Source organism: Hyperolius riggenbachi, chromosome 3, assembly GCF_040937935.1.
Source record: "Hyperolius riggenbachi isolate aHypRig1 chromosome 3, aHypRig1.pri, whole genome shotgun sequence".
In the NCBI taxonomy this organism is placed as follows: Eukaryota; Metazoa; Chordata; class Amphibia; order Anura; family Hyperoliidae; genus Hyperolius; species Hyperolius riggenbachi.
In genome coordinates, this window is record NC_090648.1 from 112,288,870 (window position 1) to 112,310,765 (window position 21,896).

The 21,896-nt window shown below is 42.9% G+C and overlaps 1 protein-coding gene across 3 annotated transcripts in view; it reads right to left on the reverse strand.

Annotated features, from left to right (window-relative positions):
* The window catches only part of ANTXR1 (ANTXR cell adhesion molecule 1), a 266,350-nt gene that overhangs the window by 87,788 nt on the left and 156,666 nt on the right, over window positions 1-21,896 (reverse strand). The window contains exon 15 of one of the 3 annotated variants that reach the window (XM_068274809.1): window positions 6,727-6,858. The exons of the other annotated variants lie outside the window; for them this stretch is intronic. Within the exon in view, the coding sequence (XP_068130910.1) occupies window positions 6,772-6,858 (87 nt within the window). The 3' untranslated portion in view covers window positions 6,727-6,771. Of the gene's footprint in view, window positions 1-6,726; window positions 6,859-21,896 lie in introns of those variants that run through there. 3 annotated transcript variants of the gene reach the window in all.

Genomic DNA, 21,896 nt, shown 5'->3' on the forward strand with positions numbered 1-21,896 from the left:
TGCATGGAAACCCAGAATATTTGAATGTGTGAATCATCTGTGGCTCCAAGGGTGCCCATTAAGGATCCAATTTCCTGAAATAATTTGATGTCCCATCCGACTGTTACAATGGATTGGAAACAATCGTACCCCTCCTGTGCTCCCTGAAGCTCTAACTATATTACAAAGTATCGGCGGAACCGGAAGCAGCTCTTTTCTCATTGCGGGCTGTTTGTATCGGCAGGTCGTTCATGTTGGGTGTTTGTAAGTTGGAGACTCCCTGTACATGTAATCTATTGATTTAGGCTCTACTCAGACTTTACACACGGTGTTCTCATTACCGAAGTTTAGTAAATACCCCATTATCTCATGCAGCTGCCTGAGCTTGTCAAGTTAGTTACTTCAGAGCAAAATCTTTCCTAAAGAAATATACAAAAAAAGCATGAATCCCTGCCAAAACAATACTAGCCCCCACCTCTCAGCTATAGGAGCCGGTTACAAGCAGCCAGAGACCCCATGATTGTGAGGGTCCAATCTGTTGTATTTATCAACTGCCTACTTCCTGTCAGCAGTGGGGATGCCTTGCAAATTCTGTCCCCTCATAAACCACAGTGACCATCAAACCTGGACATACAGCACTGGAGCCTATAGGCCCAGATGTCCTGAAACCCTAGACTGAACTGCACCGCAAGAGTGCTGGCTGTCCCAGCTGTCACTTCTCCCTTACTTCCCTTGCCCGTCATAGGTAGCTATGAATGCCCCTTAGTATTAGGGAGCTTGAGGTACCTTCAGTATTAAGTAGCTAGATTTGCCCCGTCTGAAGGGAGATTTCATCAGTGGAATGCCGAGAGCTGGGTGAGTAACCTCTCATTTACGCTCTGCTCTGGACTCTGCATAGGGAAGGATGGTGGCACTAGGGGAGGGGAGTGAGACGCCTTTTCATCATCAGGTGCCTGTAGGCGCATGCCTACAATGCCTTATGGTAAAACTGGCTCTGGTGACCATGACTGGGAGCATGGGATAACTTCACACCCTTATAAAGCAAATGGACAAGAGGTTGCTAGAAAGTATATTTTAATTTTCTACTTGTTGATTGATGCTTTTTTGAGTTTTTCTTTGAGACCACCATCTTTATCCACTGCATCAGTGAAATGACTTTTTAGGTTAACTATAGAGCAGTACCGCTTCAATATAGCTAGAAATTCTCTTGCTGCTTGTTAGAAGAATCTTGTCAGCTTGACTGAAGACTTCCTCGTGCGTCTGTTCCAGTTGCCAGCAGGCTTCTTTCACTTACTTGAACATATGAAACATGCAGCATCTTCCTTTGGTGCTCAATCATTGTAATCCCAATGGCTACACACATACATAGCTCCCAACTGTCCCTCTTTCAGAGGTTAGTTATTTTGCTTAGAAATATTACTCCTTGCTCTACAGGAGTGGCCGATGATGTTAAAATAAGAAGAGTGACCATCGTATTTTTTATTTTGGTAAAGGAGTGGCGTGTTTAGTTAAGCTACATTATCCTATTTGCCTTTTTTTGCACAAAAGAGAAAAAAACCCTCTCCTGTTTTCTTTATATTCATCCTTGTATGTGTTTTCTCTATTGCTGGCTTATTTCCCCATCTCTCTCCCCTCTTCCAGACACGAGTTCTCACAACAGGAAATGCCAGGGCTCAGGAGATCTTCCCCACAAGATGTGGATGGAGACTCAGTCAGTACCTGCCAGGGGGGTTTCAAAACATGCTTGCTGAGTTATGCCTTATATACAGGGGCCTGGAGTTATCACCCTGATTACTAGAAAGGGGAAACAAAACGCTCTAATGTTTTGTCTAACATGTCGTGATTCAGTCGTGGGTCACAAGCTAGTCAGCATTAAAAGAGGTCTTTAATTCAGCTCAGGTAGATCAGTCATGTCAATGAACTGCTTATTCTCAGATTGTTGTAGGCTCTAGAGAACAATTCATCCACCCCTGCTCTGAGGTCGGCTTCCTTACAGATACATGGCTGCTGCTGTTGTCTGTTTTATCAAGAGGCTCTGTGATTTCTCCAGTTGAGGCCCCTTTCACACTGGGACATTTTCATTCCATTGCGTTACCCTTTTTACTGCAACGCAATGAAAACCTATGGGGCATTTCATCAGAGGCGTAGCTAGGGTTTTCAGCACCTGGGGACAAAAACAGTTTTTGCGCCCCCTCTCTGGACAAAAATGGGCATGGCCACACATCAAAATGTGGTCATGGGCAGAGTCAAAAGTTATTTAGAGGGAGGGAGAGAAGCAGGGACACTTCAGGTAGCCAGCGAGCCGCCTCTCATACACATGGGGGTGCAATGGTCGTGCTAAGCGCCCTGACAGTGCTGCGGGGGACATATGTCCTCCCTTGCCCACCCATAGCTACTCCTCTGCATTTCATATGATGTGATGCTCTGGAAGTATCTTCAAATTCATTACTAAATTCTGGAGTTACAGTGAGGTGGCGAACACTCCTTCATACACACATTTCTCGACATGTTTCACATGCTGGTGGTTGCTCAATTTGTTTGGGTGGGTTTTTTTATTATTATTTTTCACTAATTATCACTGTAGGTATTACTCCTGATGAAGCCCGTTGTGGGTGATACACGTCATGAAATGTGTGTATGAAGGAGTGTTCATCAACTCACTGTAACTCCAGTATTTAGCGAGCATTGGGTCAGGATTATTTGGTAGGCTGGTGTATTTACACCATTCTGGTCTTGCCTACTGATTTGGTCAAGCCTGGGAATCAGTACCTCTTTATTTATTTGAGTATTGAGCCTTACCTTAGCACCCTATTGGCGATAAACCACTCACATTTGTTCAAGTGTTGTTATAACGCCACTTTTTGTACAGCACTGTCCCAGTCTGTATAGATATTTTGCTGCTCGTTATTTTAATTACGTGCATGAAAAATGGGCGCCAGGAAAAAAGGGCCGGCTGGATAATGAAATGGTGCTGGTGGATAATGAAATCTTAATAACAATAAACGTTGTTGAACTCAGTTAACAATAAATGCCGTTTTAAAAACAGATGGGAGATAACGAAAAATTATTAGTGTTAAAAATCATTATTTAATTCAACAACACAGTTTAACCTAACCCTACTCTCACATAGAACCCTCCCCTGGTGGTGCCTAAAACTAACCACTCCGCTGGTGGCGCCTAACCCTAACCACCCCCTGGTGGCGCCTAACCATAACCAGCCCCTCCCCGGGGATGCCTAACCCTAACCACCCCTTGGTGGTGTCTAACCCTAACCACCCCCTGGTGGTGCCTAACCATAACCGCCCCACGGTGGTGCCTAACCCTAACCACCCCCCTGGTGGTGCCTAACCCTAACCACCCCCCTGGTGGTGCCTAATCATAACCACCCCCAGGGGTGCTTAACCCTAACCACCCCGCGGTGGTGCCTAACCCTAACCACCCCCCTGGTGGTACCTAACCCTAACCACCCCCCGGTGGTGCCTAACCTTAACCACTCCCCCTGGTGTTGTCTAAAACTAACAGCCACCCGGGTGGTGCTTGTAGGGGCACTATGATGAAAAATTGTAAAATGTGCAAACATAGACAAATAAGAAGTACGTTTTTTCCAGAGTAAAATGAGCCATAAATTACCTTACTCCTATGTTGCTGACACTCACAGTAGGTAGTAGAAATCTGACAGAAGAAGTGACAGGTTTTGGACTAGTCCATCTCTTCATGGGGATTCTCAGCAAGGCTTTTATTCTTTATAAAGATATTTCCTAAAAAGGATTTAAACAATAATGCTGGCCAACTTCCCTGCTCCCTACACAGTTTTTTAGCAGTTGAACAGAGCAACGGCCATTCACTAAGTGCTTTTGAAAATAAATAAATCCCTGAGAATACCCCCATGAAGAGATGGACTAGTCCAAAACCTGTCACTTCTGTCAGATTTCTACTACCTACTGTAAGTGACAGCAACATAGGAGAAAAGTAATTTATGGCTCATTTTACTTTGGAAAAAATATACTTCTGATTTGTCTATGCTTGCACATATTTTAAATTTAGTTTTTTTTCGGCATAGTGCCCCTTTAACCCTAACCACTCCCTCTGCAGAAAAACCCTTTTACACATAGAAACAATAATATCTTTGATAACGTAAAATCTGTACATACAAATGAAATAATATGACAAAAACTATAACGTTGCAAGCTTCTAAAACGATAACATACTTCTAAAACTGTAATGTTCTAATGTTGTTAATGATATTTATGCATTAGAGTCTATGTCGGCTGCCTTTTCGTCCACAAGCCGCTGGCGCCCTTTTTTCCTGCTGCCTTTTAATTGACCTAATAAAAGTTATATTTTAAATGCATTTAGGGTCATTTTCCCCGTAGGGAATACGTATCTATATGAGTCCCATTTGGGAAATGCAAAATGCTTGGGGGAAAAAAAACAAAATGACCATCTCTGCTTGTTAAAAATGTAATTATGCAGAAACATACAGTCTGAGGGGACTGTTATTGTACATTCCACCTAGTGTGTGTTCTGCATGGACATCCATATACATGATGGCCACAGAGAGGAGAAGCAGGAAGGGATAGATCTGCCTCCTGCTGCTTTCCTGGAGCATTGTTTACATTCCCCATATTAAAGCAATCCAAGGACAGATACCTTTCCCTCTAACCCATGTTAAGTACAAATATTATTGCATGGTGTGGAGAAGTATGTGTGTTGCATGAGATAGTCGCTCCTCCCGATGGTGTTTTTCAACACATACCAGCTGAACTGTAATGAGTTCTAAACTCTACGCCCTCCCCAGCCCATAAAGCATTCACCTCATCTGTTTCCAATCTGTAAACTTCACTTTATTTCCCTCCCAGTAATGAGAAGTGGAAAACTGACTTTCATTCTTCTTCTTCCTCGCTGATATCTGGCAGAACGCTTACACCGAGAAACCTAAACAATCCAGCAGGGAAACGTTTTCAAATGATTTTTAGAGTTTCGGGCAAATGCTGGGGATGTCACTGTGTGTTGTAGAGGCAGAGAATAGACACAGCGCAGAGTTCTAATGTTCAATTATGTCGAAGGGGATGGAATTTGGTAGTAATTACAAACACAGATGGAAAACTTCCAAACTCCAACTCTAATCTATTCCTGTTCCAGGCTTTCATTTTCCATGCAGCACTTAGCGCGGCGAGTGCAGTGGGGCAGGATAGGGCGGTATTAAAGAGAACCAGTCAGAAAACTAATTTGTATTGTCCTGAATCTCTATTCTTGAACTGATCTAAGGGAAGTCAAAGCAGCTTGAGGGCCCTTTCACACTGGGGCAGAGAGCCATTTTTACCACACCCCACTGCAAGGCAATAAACGGGCGTAACAATAGACCCTGCAAGGGATGCAGCTGCAGGGCGGCCCAGAAACCACAGGGGGCCCTGTCCTGAGAGACTGACAACTGAGAGCAAGAGAGAAAAAACTTTCTGCTCTCTGTGTAATTGTTCTAATGACTGCATCTGCTCAGCCACTGATAGAGAATCATACAAAATTTTGTAGACAGTCCCGATTCAGTGTTCAGCAGGGTCTTGTGTAAAGCGCTGTTCTGCTGGCGGGAGGGGGCCCCATCCAACGTTTCGCAGAGGGGCCCAGTGATTTCTAGTTATGCCCCTGGCAATAAATATCCATGGGGGTTTTCATACCACCTACGTAACCATGTGGCTCTGCGGCGATGTCCAGTGGACCGGAAGTCATGTAAGTCTATGCACAGTGTATTTTAGCAACATGCTTCCGCGCACGTGTTCGCTTCGCCAACAAGAAGTGAGCGTCTCTTCCTGCTTGGATGGCTGCCAGACGGGGATTACAGTGTACTAACACGGTAATCCATGAAGGCTATTTTTGGCCCCCCGGGGCCGCACCGCTACCACCAATCCACAGTGTGAAACCAGCCTCAAAGGACAACTGAAGTGAGAGGGATATGGAGGCTGACATATTTATTTCCTTTTAAGCAATACCAGTTCCCTGGCTGTCCTGCTGATCCTCTGCCTCCAAAGCTTTTAGCCATAGGCCCTGAACAAGCATGCCGCAGATCAGGTGTTTCTTGTCAGCTCTGACAAGATTAGCTGCATGCTTGTTTCTTGTGTTATTCAGACACTTTTGCATCCAAACAAATCAGTAGGGCTGCCAGACAACTGGTATTGTTTAACAGGAAATAAATATGGCAGCCTCCATATTCTTCTCACTTCAGTTGTCCTTTAACTGCTCGTCGTCCTGTCATTTAAAGGGCACCCAAGAGATGTATGACTTGATGAGATCGACATGTGTATGTACAGTGCTAAGCATACAAATAACTAGACGGTGTTCCTCTTTTTCAGAGTTAACATTTAGGTATTCAAGTGATGGGTTCTCTCAAGTCGGGACTAAATCGGACTATAGTGTATCCCGCACTGATAAGGAATTACAGCCCTAAACCACTTTCCTGGCAGACAATGGCTTCTGAGAGCAGGGATAGATTAAAAAAAAGGTCAATAGTTTATATTTTAGCTTCTGGGATGCTGAAAGACTGCGTCAGCATATGAGACAATCCAACATCAAACATTTTTTTCTTAGCTGCTACACAGAAAATAAAATTGCGGGATTCTAAAAAAGTTATTTTTAGGAATAAAAGATAGATACAATTGTTTATCTTGTCAGTTTATTTTCCCCTCGGGTTTCCTTCAATTGTATTTTTGTTTTTCTAGTCTTCAAAGAACCATGAAATAGGAGGAATATGGATACATTGCTCCCTTCTAAGTAGATGATGTCTTGATTCTGTCGGTAATGCTACATATCTCCAGCATGAACCATTCTAGTAGGTGCACAGTGATCTACTGCTGACTGAGAATGCCACATTGTTTCCGAATACATCATCTGGATGGATGTAGGTAAAACAATATGAGGAGATGATATCAAATGAAGAACTGAGCAGGCTGTACTTTGGGGGGGGGGGGGGGGGGGGGGGGATAGAGAAGCTGCTCAAAGGAGCTGTTCATGATACCAAAATTGGATGCAACGCGCCGCAACTCACCTCAACACATTAAGCGTAAAATGGCCCCCAGTGAGGCATATATACTGTACTACTGCGCCACCGGTGAGCTGGGCACAGGGTGAGATGAATGACGGCCCACCCTGCTGCCGCTTAACCACTTGAGGACCCTGGGCTTACACCCCCCTAGTGACCAGGCTATTTTTTGCAAATTAGGCCACTGCAGCTTTAAGGCCTCGCTGCAGGGCCGCACAACTCAGCACACAAGTGATCTTCCCCCCCTTTTTATGCCCAACAACAGAAAGATTTCTGTTGGTGGGCTTTGATCCTCGGAGGATATTTGTTTTTTTATACATTTTTTTTTAAACAATAATTTTCACTATTTATTAATTTTTTTTAAACACCGCCCTCCCTCTCCCTGCTAGCCAATCAGCCTCAGTCATAGGCTTTAGCCTATTACAGCGGATCGCTTCCTTGCCTCTAGAGGGGACAGCTGTGTCACATGGCTGTCCCCAGTACAGTGCTGCCGTAGATTGCAGCGATGTACGCTGTAAATAGACAGCCGTCTAACAGTCTCCTAGCTGATACCCAGCAAAACACGCCCCCAGGACTGCACGCCCGGCATTAGGCGGTGCTGGGGCTGCCGCTCCGCTCACGCCCATTGGCGTGCGGCGGACGTTTAGTAGTTAATTCCAAGGTGGTGTACTATTCCCCCTCCAAATACTGTGTGTCCCCGAAAATAAGACACTGTCTTATATTATTTTTTCCTCCAAAATATGTGCTAGGGCTTATTTTCGGGGAGGTCTTATTTTTGTGGGGTAGCCAGATACCCCTAGTATATAGTATAGCCAGATCTGGCCACCCAGTATATACCCAGACCCCCCCCCACCCCAGTATGTAGCTGTATCCCCCTAGTATTCAGTCAGATGTGTCCCCCAAGTATATACCCAGACCCCTCACCCCAGTATATAGCCTTACCCACAAGTATAAAATGTGTAGAGTAGCCTCTCCCTCCTGCTCCCCCGCTGCTGCTGCAGCTGATTTACCTCCTCTACTCCTGACCCATCTCCTCCACAAAGTCGGATCCCCCCTGCGGGTTGCTGCTGTGGCTAATGCTGTACAGTATTCAGGTCTCAGATCAGCGGTGAATGCAGCTCAAGTTGTGCAGTAACAGAGCCGGTATACAGGAAGTGATCTCTGTTTACTTCTGTAGAGGGCGGATCCAGGGCCGGGCCGAGGCATAGGCTGGAGAGGCTCCAGCCTCAGGGCGCAATGTAGGAGGGGGCGCAGAATTCATTCAGCTGTCATTCCTAATTGTGTTTGATGCAGAAAGAAATAAGAAAAGGGGATACATGGCAGTGATTGCAAGCCAGATAACTAGATATTAAGGTGTTGGGGAGGTTGTGGGCTCTGTGGCGCCTCTTAGTCTAATAGCAATCAGTGTGTGATGGCTCGGGTGGCAGGGATGGAGGGGCGCACTTTGGTGTCTCAGCCTTGGGTGCTGGAGGACCTTGTCCCGGCTCTGGGCGGCGCTGTTACTGCATAACTTTACCGAAACTGTCTTCACCGCTGATCTGAAAACTGAATGATGCGCAGTATTAGCAGCAGCCCGCAGGGGGGATCCGACTCTCTGGAGGAGGGGGGCCAGGAGTAAAGGTAAATCAGCGGCATGACGCTGCGGCGAGCGGGGGGGGGGGCACTCGGGGAGGGGGGGGGGGTTTGAAGCAGTGAGCATTACCCCAATTTCCCCAGCGCTAGCCGTCCCTGCAGATAGGGCTCATTTTCGGAGGATGTCTTATATTTCAAGGGTGCTTGAAATATAAAATAGGGCTTACTTTCGGAGGATGCCTTATTTTAGGGGAAAGACGATAGTAGCAACTCGGAGGGAGAAGTAAATCGGGGTCCGGCGATTGTCCCCCAAATTACTCTTGCGCGGGATGCGTTCTATAGCACTAGTGCTATTGCCGTGCCAAATTTTGGAGCTTGGGGCTGAGTGTGGTGCGCTGAAACCACCTGCTTCGTCAATGAGACCCATTCAGTTAAATACACTGATCTGGCCCAATGGTCAAAGCAGAAACAAGCATACGTCAGATCTTATCTAATACGATTGCTGTAACTTATAACAGTACACTAGCTAAACTGCATGGTTCTGCTGAAGTGCTGGAAAGCTCTTTTATATTGGGTGTACCCCACATGGGAAATCATCAGGAAAGCCACAGACAGACAGACATGCCTTTATTTCTTGCCACTTTAATTACCTATAGTGCTTCCCTCTAAATGGTCTCTGTAGGTTAGAGATGACATGTGGGGATTCTGGTTTTGGACAGAGATGCAGAGGCTGAATTAGTGTGTCCACATGTGGGATTTGGGTGTGAATGTGGCTCTTACAGAAAGCCAGCCGACATCATGAAAATTATACGGCTGATGGTGGGACCTGGCCCTGTGACAGCTGCTTACAGGGAAATAACCTTCTCACTGTCACATATGTCTTCCTATAGTTACATTCTCAGACAAGTGGATCTGCACTTGTTTTCTTATATAGCTTTCATACTACCTAGCTTTTATGGCGTAACTAATAGCAGCAATTTAAACCAATCAGTGATATGCTAATAAACAGTGGCGTAACTAAGGAGCTTGGAGCTCCAGTGCGAGTTTTAATTGGGCCCCAAGCACTGTATTGATATGGTGCCCCAAAACCTACCAAGGACAGATGTAGTGTCAGAGAAGTATAATCAGAGTAAGGAACTAGCTTGTTGAGGATTACCACTACGGAATGCACATATAGAGGTGCACATTATGAGCAAAGCACCAATGCAAAGCTCATAAGATGGGTAAGGGAGAGTACCTAGTGGGTCCCTTTGTCTAGGGGCTCCGGTGCGGTCGCAAACTCTGCATCCCCTATTGCAGTGATCTGCAAACTTGGCTCTCCAGCTGTAAAGGAACTACAAGTCCCACTTTGCCTTTATGAATCATGACTGTGGCTGTCAGACTCCCGCAATACATTATGGGACTTGTAATTCCTTAAAGTGACTCTGTAACAAAAATTACAACGTTTTTTCTACCATCCTACAAGTTCCTAAACCTATTCTAATCTGTTCTGGCTCACTGCAGCACTTTGTACTATCACAGTCTCTGTAATAAATCAATGTATCTTTCCCCTGTCAGACTTGTCGGCCTGTGTCTGGAAGCCTGCCAACTCTTCCGTGCTGGTCTGTTCCTCTATGCACACTCCAGTGTGTGTTTTATTTACATAAGCCAGCAGCTTCTCTGCTATCTTATCAGTGATAGAAGAGAGCTGGATAAAAACTCTCCTCTGTTAGGCTGTGAAAGTAGCTGGCTGACACATACTGAGGAATTACAAACACAGGCACAGGCAGAGCTGTCTGCACTGCAGGAAGCCTGTAATGTTCAGTGCAAGAGAGAAGAAGGGGACAGAAGGTAAACACACAAATGATCTTTTGAGATTCAAAAGGAAAGCTGTATACAGCCTGCTTGTGTATGGATGTATTTTCTATGTGTGGACATATTGTACATCAATCTACTTCCTGTTTTGGTGGCCATTTTGTTTGTTTATAAACAAACTTTTTAAAACTGTTTTTGACTACTTTTAATGCGGCGGGGAGCGGCGCAATTGTGACAGAGGGTAATAGGAGATGTCCCCTAACACACATGGCCGGATTTCTGGCAAGGCCATATAGGCCATGGCCTAGGGCACCAGATAAACAAGGGGCGGCCTGCAGACAGTGGGCATTATATGCAGGGCAGTATTTGCAAGTGTCCAAACAAATGAAAGGGGTCAGGATAACTGCACTATTAGTACCAGCTGGCATCTGCCTGTGCTGTACGGTAGCAAATCCACCTTAAATGCTAGAAACCCTACATTTGCAGGATATGTTCAGGAAATGATTGGGAATAAGAAGAAAAAACAATTTTTCAAAAAGACCTTATAGTTTTTGAGAAAATCGATTTTAAAGTTTTGAAGGAAAAAAGTATACTTTTAAATGTGGTAAATGTCACTTTTAGTAGCAAACCTAACGGTAGTGTAATTTTACATGTATCAGAAGAAAGAGCAATGAATTTCCTGATGGGGTTTCCAGGGGGTTCATACGCAGTACGTATGGACCTCCTGGAAACCCCTCCGCAGCCGCAGTGCTTTGGCCAGGGATCGCTATACAGCCGCAATATGGCTGTATGAAGATCCCTGGCATTTTTTTCCTATTTTCCCAATTTTTTTTATGTTTAGAGTGTGGGAAATGTTTTTTAAAAAATTATGTGGGTTCCCCCCTCCTGAAACATTTTAACCCCTTGTCCCCCATGCAGGCTGGGATAGCCAGAATGTGGAGCTCTGACCGATTGGGGCTTCACACCCTGACTATACCAGCTGCAAAAAAGGTCCCTTAATGCTGATTTTTGTTCCTGGGTATCTGTTGTGGGGCCCCCCAGGTTTATTTTGCCCTGGGGCCCCATTGTTGCTAAAACCGGCCCTGGCCGTGCTGCAGGCAGCTGCAGTCCGTTAACCAAACGTTTGTGAACAGTGTGTGACTAGCAAAAAGCCAGACCTTGTCCAATGACATAGCAGCAGCTGCAGGCAGTTACAGAAGGCCGGGTCTCAGGCACTTGGTGTTGGGGATGAAAGGACCAGGGGCAGCACCAGCAAATAGTACAGAATACAGAAGGCAGCCTCTCACAGTACCCATTTCTTAATTTTTGATTGGCAGCGCTGTTACCCTGGAGACAGCAGTGGGTACAGGACTCACTTTTACGTGTTGCTGACCCCACCCAATGTCCAATTGTGAGACACTTTTGACTACGTGTGTGTGGTGGACGGCTCCCACCACGCCCATCACCTGTAGATCGCTTGATTGACCAGTTCCCCCGTGTGATGTGATTGATTCACTTCACGTTGCCATGGAGACCTCGGCACTAGCCACAATAGTGGACACCAGCGGCCCAAAATTTTTTGGGTGGGGTGTGGGTGGAGAGAGGTGGTAGGATACGGTTTTGGTTGGGGCGGCTGGTAATAGTCGGCCTTGGGCGGTAAGAAGTACAAATCCGGCCCTGCTAACACACTGGTATGTTTACTTTTGTGCGATTTTAACAATACAGATTCTCTTTAACAGCTGGAGAGCCACGTTTGCAGATCACTGCGCCTATTGCTATGCCACTGCTAATAAACAATGCAAAAAGTGAAAAGTATGAAGTCTTAAAACCCGCATATGAAAACGCATGCTTTGTAGGTGTGAAGTTGTGCCTTGTGACCTCACTCTCTTTAAAACTAGGTACAAGGTAAAAAACTGGTTCCTAAAAACAATCTTCAGTTTACCAGGTTTGTGTACGAGGCTTTCACTCTTGATTTATCCCTTCGTGTGGGGTAGATTCAGGTACATGCGGTAACATTACTATGCACACACAACGCACGGCAATATTAACCTTACTACCACCAGCAGGTACCATGAGATACGCTATTAGTACTTGAGTAGCGTGATCACTGCTATGGTAACGCATGTAACTAACGAAAGTTACCGTCCATTATGTGCGTTACCGTAGTATAGAGAACAGTGGGTTAAGCTAATAACATAAATCAACATATTTACTGCCGTTACTAAGGGTACTATTGATGTGCGCTGTGTGTGCAAAGTAATATTACCTACTTATCTGTTTATCTCATGAATGATCTCTCCTTGGCCCAAATGCAATTCACTATTTCTCCTGAGTTTTCTCCTAGGAGATAATTTTTCATCTTCAATTTAAAATAACTTTTTAGCACTTTGCAATGGAAAAAGTACCAAAAAGTAGGTAAATAAGTACTGTAAAACATTTTTTGAGTATTTGTTTGCTTGCTGGTGGTTTAAAAGGCATTTTATTTTAAGTTGTGAAAATATCACCTCGGAGAAAACTCAGGAGAAAAAGTGAATTGCATCTGGCCCCTTATGTGTTTATCTAATACAATAGCTTTCCTTAGTACAGTTAAGGTGAAAAATAAGTAAGCTTTGTGAATCAAACCCCTTTTAGCATCACTATAAGTTGTCTTCATAGAATTCTTTCTTACATCAGAAGCATAGAAAGATGAATTCCTATTGAAGATGGAAATGTAACACTCTACAGTGGTGTAGCAATAGAGGGTGCAGAGGTTGCGTCCGCATCGGGGCCCATGGGCCAAAGGGGCCCTCCCTCAACCACAGTATTAGCTCTCTATTTATCCTGTGCTGGTAATAATCACTTTGAATAGTAGTAATCGTTAACAAACTGTTCCCCATCCTGTGCTTGCACCTCTGACACTGTGGTTGTCCTTGGTAGGTTTTGGTGCACCGCATCAATTGTCATATAAAGAGTGCTGGGGGGGGGGGGGGGGGACGCCATGTAAAACTTGCATCGGGGCCCATAGGTGCTTAGCTACGCCTCTTACTCTTCAGATCAGGTATTATTATTATTTAGTTAATGTAGTTTTCTCTATGGGTTTAGCCTCACATGTATAAGCTTTAGTCAATATACAGGAGGGACACAGAATAGACAGAATTACAATAAATCACATGACTCCCATGACAAACATTCATGTAAGATTAGTGTGTAACAGGATTATAGGGAATTTCTATTGCAGGACACGCACTCCTACACTAGTAAATAACCTTACTGTGTCTCTAAAAAGGCTATTCTGTACACAATAAAAATATGACTAATTTCCTTTGAATAGCTGTCATATTTCAGCATATTTTCAAAACAAAATCTCTAGTACGATGTTGTTAGAAGTACATGAAACCAGCAAAAATACCGAATATACCCTGGCAAACACAAATATCTCGCTAATGGATATGTGTGCATGAAACCTCTGTACTTAGGAATATTGGTGAAGTGTAAAGAAATTATATATATAAATATACTGTACATATACCCCTTTTCATTATTTCATATTTTCACATATTTATATAGCTCTGACATAATCTTCAGCACTCTACAGAGTACATACACGTATCCCAAACTTCCCTTCAATGTAGCTCATAAGCTACTCCTTACCACAGTCCTATTGTAAGGTACCTACCTACTATGTTCTAAAATCTATTTTCAGAGAAGCCATTTAACCCATTAGTAGGATTTTGGTATGTGGGAGGCAGAGTGCCCAGAAGAAACCCATGTATACACAAGGAGAACACACAAACTACATGCAGATAGTATCATGGTCAAGATCAGAGCCTGGGACTCCAGCACTGCAAGAGATGGATTGTGACCAGTTCAGGCCACTTGTGAGGCCACATATGGAGTATGGGATTCAGTTTTGAGCACCACACTATAGTAAGGACATTGGCATTCTAGAACAGGTCCAAAGACAGGCAGCTAATTTAGGGATAGAAGGTCTCAGTTACCAAGAAAGGTTAGAAAAACTGGACTTATTGAGCTTGGAAAAAAGACGACTGAGGTGTGACCTGATTACATGTATAAATACATCAGAGGGCAATACAAAAGCTTTGCAGATTTTTGTCCCTAGGCTTGTACAAAGCAGAAGTGGACTTAATTTGCGTATGGAGGAAAAAAGTTTGTATTTAGAAAGAGGTTCTTTAGAGTTAGAGTAGATAAAATATGGAATATCTTACTCAGGAAGTAGTTAACCACTTCAGCCTTCAGTGTCGTTTCACCTTATGCATCCGAGCAACTTTCACCTCCCATTCATTCGCCAATAACTTTATCACTACTTATCACAATGAATTGATCTAAATCTTGTTTTTTTCCGCCACCAGTTAGGCTTTCTTTGGGTGGTACATTTTGCTAAGAATCATTTTTTTCTAAATGCATTTTAACAGGAATATTAAGAAAAAAAAAAATCTCAGTTTTCGGCCATTATAGCTTTAAAATAATACATGCTACCATAATTAAAACCCACGTATTTTATTTTCCCATTTGTCCCGGTTATTACACCATTTAAATTATGTCCCTATAACAATGTATGGCGTCAATATTTTATTTGGAACTAAAGGTGCATTTTTTTCAATTTGAGTCTATCACTATTTACAAGCTTATAATTTAAAAAATTATAGTCATATACTCTATTGACATGCAAATTCAAAAGTTCAGACCCTTAAGTAACTATTTATGTTGTTTTTATTTTTTTTCAATTGTAATTTTTTTTTTAATTAAATATTTTATTTGCGTTTTTTTGGAGTGGGGAGGTAAACAGATAATTTTAAATGTAATTGATTGTGTATATTTTTTTAATAAATGTATGTAGATGTAGTTTTACTATTTGGCCACAAGATGGCGACAGTCATTTTTTTTTGTTTTTCATCCTGTAAGCGATAGCTCTCGCTTACAGGAACTGAAGGGATAATGTGAAACTCAGAAAAATTGAGGCTTTTCAGTGATGTTGGTTTTTCATATGGAGACATAGATCAATGAATGGGAACTATGTTCTCATTCATTGATCTCCGTGATCACGCGCCTTACTCAGCTTCATCTCTGGATGGATATATCCGTCCAGATAGACCTAAGTGGTTAAAGCAAACTCTATATCTGCATTTAAAGAGGGCTTGGATGCTTTCCTTTCATGGAAAGTTATTGTAGAAGAAGTGAGGTTTCGCACGATGGTTCAATTTAAAAGTGCAAGCCTTTATTAAATTGTGTAAAAGCGACAAACGTGTTTGCTAACATGTTTCAGACACACAATGGTCCTTAGTCATAACATGAATTAATTCTCAAACAATGACAATTAAATACATAAAGCCTCACCTCCGTCCCAAACAAGCTAAAGTTCAGTTCACTCAATTATCTCTCAGCTGGAAAAACAGCTATATTTGGAGACAACCGGCAATACAGCAGTGTGTCCAACTGAGGTCGATTTCACACTGGCAACCGGCTTTATGGGAGCGCAGCAGTGCGATGATTTCATCGTACTGCACCGCTAAAAATAACCCTGGGGATTACTGCGGTAATGAGCGTTAATCAACCTTCTGGGTGCAAGCCAAGCAGGAAGTGAGGCTCTCTAGCGCTCACTTCCTGTGGCCAGAATTAGAATTGCATGAAAGTGTATTGAAAAAATACGCTTCCGCGTATTGTGCCCCGCAATGCAAAACAATTTAAAATATCTGCGTAGCCATAGACTTACAGTACATGACTTTCCATCACCGCGCATGTCGCCCGACAACGTGCTGTTGCCTATTCGTCATCGCACTGCGCCAGGTATGAAATGCTCCATAGACTTACACTGGTGTAGCGTTACCCTGCGGTAAAACAGAATAACGCACTCGCCAGTGTGAAAGGGGCCTAAGGGTTTCAAAGTCATTCAGCACAAGCTTCCAGACATCTTTGGTTACACTATATTCAACACTGTCACTTTACTAAATCCTTTAGTTCTGCTATTTTAAAAAAATGCCATAGATTTATCCTATTTGTATTTATCCCATGATACTGTCATCTGTGTAAACCAAACAAGTCTCCCTAGCTCAGAAAATAGCATTGATAGAAGAAGTAATTGCATAGATACAGTATGTAATATATATCATCAAATGTATTCCAATCTTTTTGGTAAGGAAAATCCAGCTATGCTTATAATAGCTGCTCACAGACTGAATCCTGATAAATAAAACTCTGTGCTGTGTTTGCTCCCTTTCTGCAACTGCACTTAGCGTTCAATAAAGAATTTGCAACAGTTATAAGCTTAAATAATGAGAATAAAATAAAAAAGGGGGAAGGGGGGTTTAAAATGCCTGAATGCAGACAAATTGCATTGAACCTCAATTTCTTTGCAATTGCTAAGTGATTTTCATGCGTTCCTATTGTTTGTATAGGAGCTCAAGCGTGACAAAAATGCAGTAGGACATGTGCGATTGTGAAAAAATTGGGTTGCAAATGCATTGCACTGATTGAAATGTTCTCACATGGTGTCCTTCATTTTAAAAATACCTATTAATTTGCAATCTGCAAGACATCAGAATAAGATCACAAAACACTTTTAGTGGAAAAGAGCCCTACAGGTTGTCATGATGTGGCACAGATAGCACAAAGGGGAGTTGTGAGTATAGATCCATTTTAAGATGTCATTCAAGCTATTACTCTATTTATCTTTTTGACTAAATTGCTGGCATGCGTCAGATTACTCACTAAAGACAGAGTGTGAACATTATGTTTTGCTGTTGGTGACTTTTGAAAGACATAAAAAAATGAATAGCTATAAATTACAAATGTCATTCTAATTTACTTAACAGCCTAAATAAACTTTAGTCGAATTCTCCTTTCATCGTTTTTTTGTAATGTATAATAATAATACTGTATAACTGGATGGAATGGAGATTTTCATAATACTTCCCCAGAGTTTATTTTAAGTTAACCAAGCACTATTTTTTAGCTCCCAGGGCATCTCAATAGCACATAAAAAATACATGCCAGAAACAACTCTCTAATACTAAATTTAGATTCTACCTAAAAAGCAACAAGCCCGATACGCTCTTGGCCAGACGTCTCCGACAAACTGACCCATCGCACAAACCCATTACACTGCAAAAAAATCAAAGCGAAACCACCTCCAACCCAAACATCATAGTTGATATATTCCGTCAACAATTGGGAAAATTATACAACTCCCCAGAGCTCACTACTCCTAGTCAGCTACTAAACTTTTTATCTGAAATACCCTTCCCCGAAATGCCCGCTGGCTTTAAAGAACTAATGGATCGGGAAATCTCTCTAGCTGAAGTCCAATTAGCAATTAAACAACTCAAACTGAATAAACAGCCAGGACCTGATGGCTTTAAAGCCCTCTACTATAAAAAACTAAATACCATTCTAGCACCAAAACTAGTTTGCGCTTTCAACAGCATCTTAAAAGGCGCCAAACCCCACTCAGAATCAATCACTGCCTCTATAAGTATGATCCCAAAACCTAAGACAAATAGCCTTCTCTGGTCCAACTATAGACCAATCTCACTCCTGAACATTGACGTCAAGCTACTGGCTAAAATCCTCGCCACCCGCCTCAACACTGGAATCTCGTCATTTATACATAATGACCAAGTAGGCTTTATGCCACACAGGCAGGCAGGAGACAACGTGAGACGCCTCATTCACATCATCCATCATGCCCACACAACCCACACACCCTCTATGCTCCTTTCCCTAGATATTACAAAAGCTTTCGACACAATGTCTTGGAACTATCTATTCACAATACTTAAAAAATGGGGCTTCGGTGACCATTTCACCACATGGATACAAGCACTATACTCCACCCCTCTAGCTTTTGTGCGCTACAATGGATTTCGTTCCCCCTCCTTTAAAATCACTAGAGGTACCCGCCAAGGCTGCCCCCTATCCCCTCTTCTTTTCGCCCTCGCAATAGAGCCGTTAGCAATCCAAATTAGGAATTCTTCAGAGATTTCCGGAATACCACTAGGGAAGAGAGAATTTAAGGTCAACCTCTTCGCAGATGACCTAGTCCTCTGCATTACCCGCCCAACAAAAACCCTCCTCGCACTTAATAAACTCTTAGCAGCCTTTGGAACCGTCTCAGGTTTACAAGTTAACCCAGACAAATCGAAGGCGTTAAATATTTCGTTACCACATAGACTTATGCAGGCTCTACAAGATGCCTTTGAATTTCAATGGGACCAGCACAAACTTCCCTACCTGGGCATTTTCCTTACAAGTACTTATGACACCCTGTTCAGCCACAACTACCCCACGTTGGTCAAAGAGTTACTTCAACTCTTAGAATGCTGGAAACGATATTCCATCTCTTGGATGGGCCGCATCACGGCAATAAAAATGTCATTTCTTCCAAAACTACTCTATGCCTTTCGTATGCTCCCAATCCCATTACCAACCCCCTTCCTAAACAATATACAGAGCAAGGTTAACAATTTTATCTGGGGCTCTAAAAAGCCAAGATTCCGTAATGCACACTTGTACCGCCTGAGAAACGATGGAGGACTTGGAGTCCCTAATTTAAAATATTACTATAAATCAGCACAAATCTCTCCACTAATCCTCTGGCAACTAGATACCGATAGACCATCATGGGTAGACATTGAAGAAACCCTAGTAAGCCCAATAAAACCTTCTAATCTCCTCTGGATTACGCCTGCTGATAGACACACCATCACTAATCCTATAATTAAGCACTCTCTATCGGTCTGGGACAGTTGCAAATATTCGGGGAACTTATTGTCCCCCCATAGGCCTTTAGCCTCCTTCTTAGGGAACCCTTCTTTCCCGGCAGCCTTAAACTCCCCAGCTAGCTTTCATTGGTGGGTTAACTCCCGCCTCACTACAGTTTACGCCCTCTCCTCAGATGCAGGTATGAAAACCTTAGCTTCCCTACGAGAGCACAAACAGCTCCCACACACTGAAAGATTTCGTTATTTACAAATCTCTCATTTCGTTAAATCTCACCTCAGATACACAGTCTCCCCATTAACTAGAACTCCCTTTGAACATATGTGTGCTACTGACCCGCTCTCCTCAGGTGCCATATCCTCTATATATCAGGCGCTGTCTCATGCACAATCTAAACATAAACCCAAATATGTAGTTGACTGGGAGAAAGACTTAGATATCTCATTAGATCCCGAAGACCTCTCAGAGATCTGGACCAATATTCCCAAAACCTCAATTAATGCAGATTTAGTGGAGGTTAACTACAAGCTACTCTTCCGATGGTATATGGTTCCCGCCCGAGTAGCTAAATTTAACAGCGCTACATCCCCGAATTGCTTCAGGGGCTGTGGCGCCGTGGGCACTCAAGTCCACACCTGGTGGAAATGCACTAAAGTCCGTCGGCTCTGGCTAAGAGCGTGTACCTGGGCCTCCTCTTTGATCAACCAACCAATTCCCAGAGACCCTATCCACGTCCTATTGGGCCTTCCATATCCAAACCTCACCAAATCACAAAATGCCCTAGTAAACTATATTTTTACAGCAACCAAACTAACGATAGCTGCAGCATGGCACTCCAGTCTCCTATCTTTCGACCTAGTAAAGAACAGGTTGAGCCGTATCCTCTTCTTTGAAAAACTAAGGGCCCGGTTGGAAGACAATATGACTAGATTCAATAAAATCTGGTCCTCCTACATAGAGTACCTATTGGGTTCTGACAGTAGCGCCATGATTAGAAATCTCTAAGCTCCCGGAGCAACTTAAATCCCCACTGTCTTTGCTGGTTTGAGACCACCTGACCTCCTCGTCCCAACACCACCTCTTCCTACCTAATATTCACCTCTTTCTTCTCCTTTCCTAGTCTGTCGACAGATAAACTCATCTGACATCCACCTCTGCCTCCGCTGGGAGGCGAGTAACGCTAGCTATAAACTACACTAGAGTGAAATAAGCTCTTGCTCAGCCATATTTTGGTTCCGTGAGTGAGCAGGAGATATTTCGCCATAATCAATATTTCAGTAGCCCCCCCCCCTTTTAGGCAGCAACACTTATAACGTGTTAAACGATCATTATCTTTTGCCTATCTTATGTGGATTTATCTAAAGACATATCTAGACCTTGTCCACTATTACATCCTCTAGCTTTTACTACTGTCGTTTGAATTAAGTTCTGTACAAGATGGTATAATATATTGTAATCTGCTTCTACGTTAATGCCTATACAGTCTGTACTGATATGTTTATTTTTTGCCTTGAAAAAGTTAATAAAAAAAGATTGGGAAAAAAAAAAAAAAAAAAAAAAAATACATGCCAACAAAGTGTCTCATTATTAAAAAAACAATTTTACATCTTCTTTTTACATTTAAAAGTTTAGCAGAGGCCTTTATCACCCTACTTCTGAGGCCTGCCCAACTACAGAAATTTCAGGCAGATAAGGACTGATATAATTATTTTATTGCTCACATTAGCAGAGATGACACAAAAGCTTTCATCAGCAAGGGGATAGGGGGGAATTAGGAGAGATGGGACATTATTCTTCAAAGATTTTCACAGATGCTATCTTCATACCTTCCCTTGGATAAGTAATGGGAAGCTAGAAGGGGAGGCGGGGACATGGCAGCTCCTACAGCTATTAGAAACCAGGATAAACTGCAGAAAAAAGTGACATTTGGTTCCCTTTAATTGTGTGATCGTGTGTACATGAGCCAGGCTGACACACTCTTATCAATGGAGAAACAGAAAATCATCACTATAAACTGGGAAGGGTCTATAGAAAACTGCCTGGGAGGAGTAAAGTAGCGTGACACACACAAAAATTTTGTTCTATACATGCTTTGTGCTTGCAGCTATGGATTCTGGGTAAAAAAGCATAAACAACTTATAAGATGTTTCTGGCAGCCTCCCAGGTAATATTTTATAAAGCTATTAAAGTAGGATGATCCGTGTCTATCACATACGGCGTGACCTAGTTGTGCCTGTCCGCGCACGCTTCCTGTCGGGGCTGGATGGTAATTGTGGAACGAACTTGGATTAAAGGCTGCTTATTCAGCAGTGGTTCCTAATTAAAACAGCTGTGCTAATGATAAAGTAAAGAACTGCCGCCAGCTATAAAGCCTGTAATGAGTTCAAGCAGCCACAAGTTTTCTGCACACACAAATAAAAGTAAAGATATTTTTACTTATTATTGTACGGAGGACAAGCTGCATGGCCTGCGAGTATAAATATTTTCTAGTTTATTTAGAGACATGGTTGGAGGCGGAGGTCATTTACAGCAACACTGGCCAAATGCCTAATGGACAAGTAAATACACACACACACTTGAGCTGAAGCCTATAAAAATGATGTCACTTCATAGAGGCTCCAGTAGAAGTGGGTGGCAATCCACAGGAAATCTTGTGTTTTGTTAATGACTGAAGAGGTCTATTCTTCAAAGAAGATAAGTCCAAAGTAGGTAAGCAAACTGTTCTTCAAAAAGTTGCTTTTATTCCATCAGTTTGTTCACAGTGTAAAACTGACAATTGTTTCGGGGCTGCTAAGGGTTCCCTTTTTTAAAGCACAGAGGTAGACAG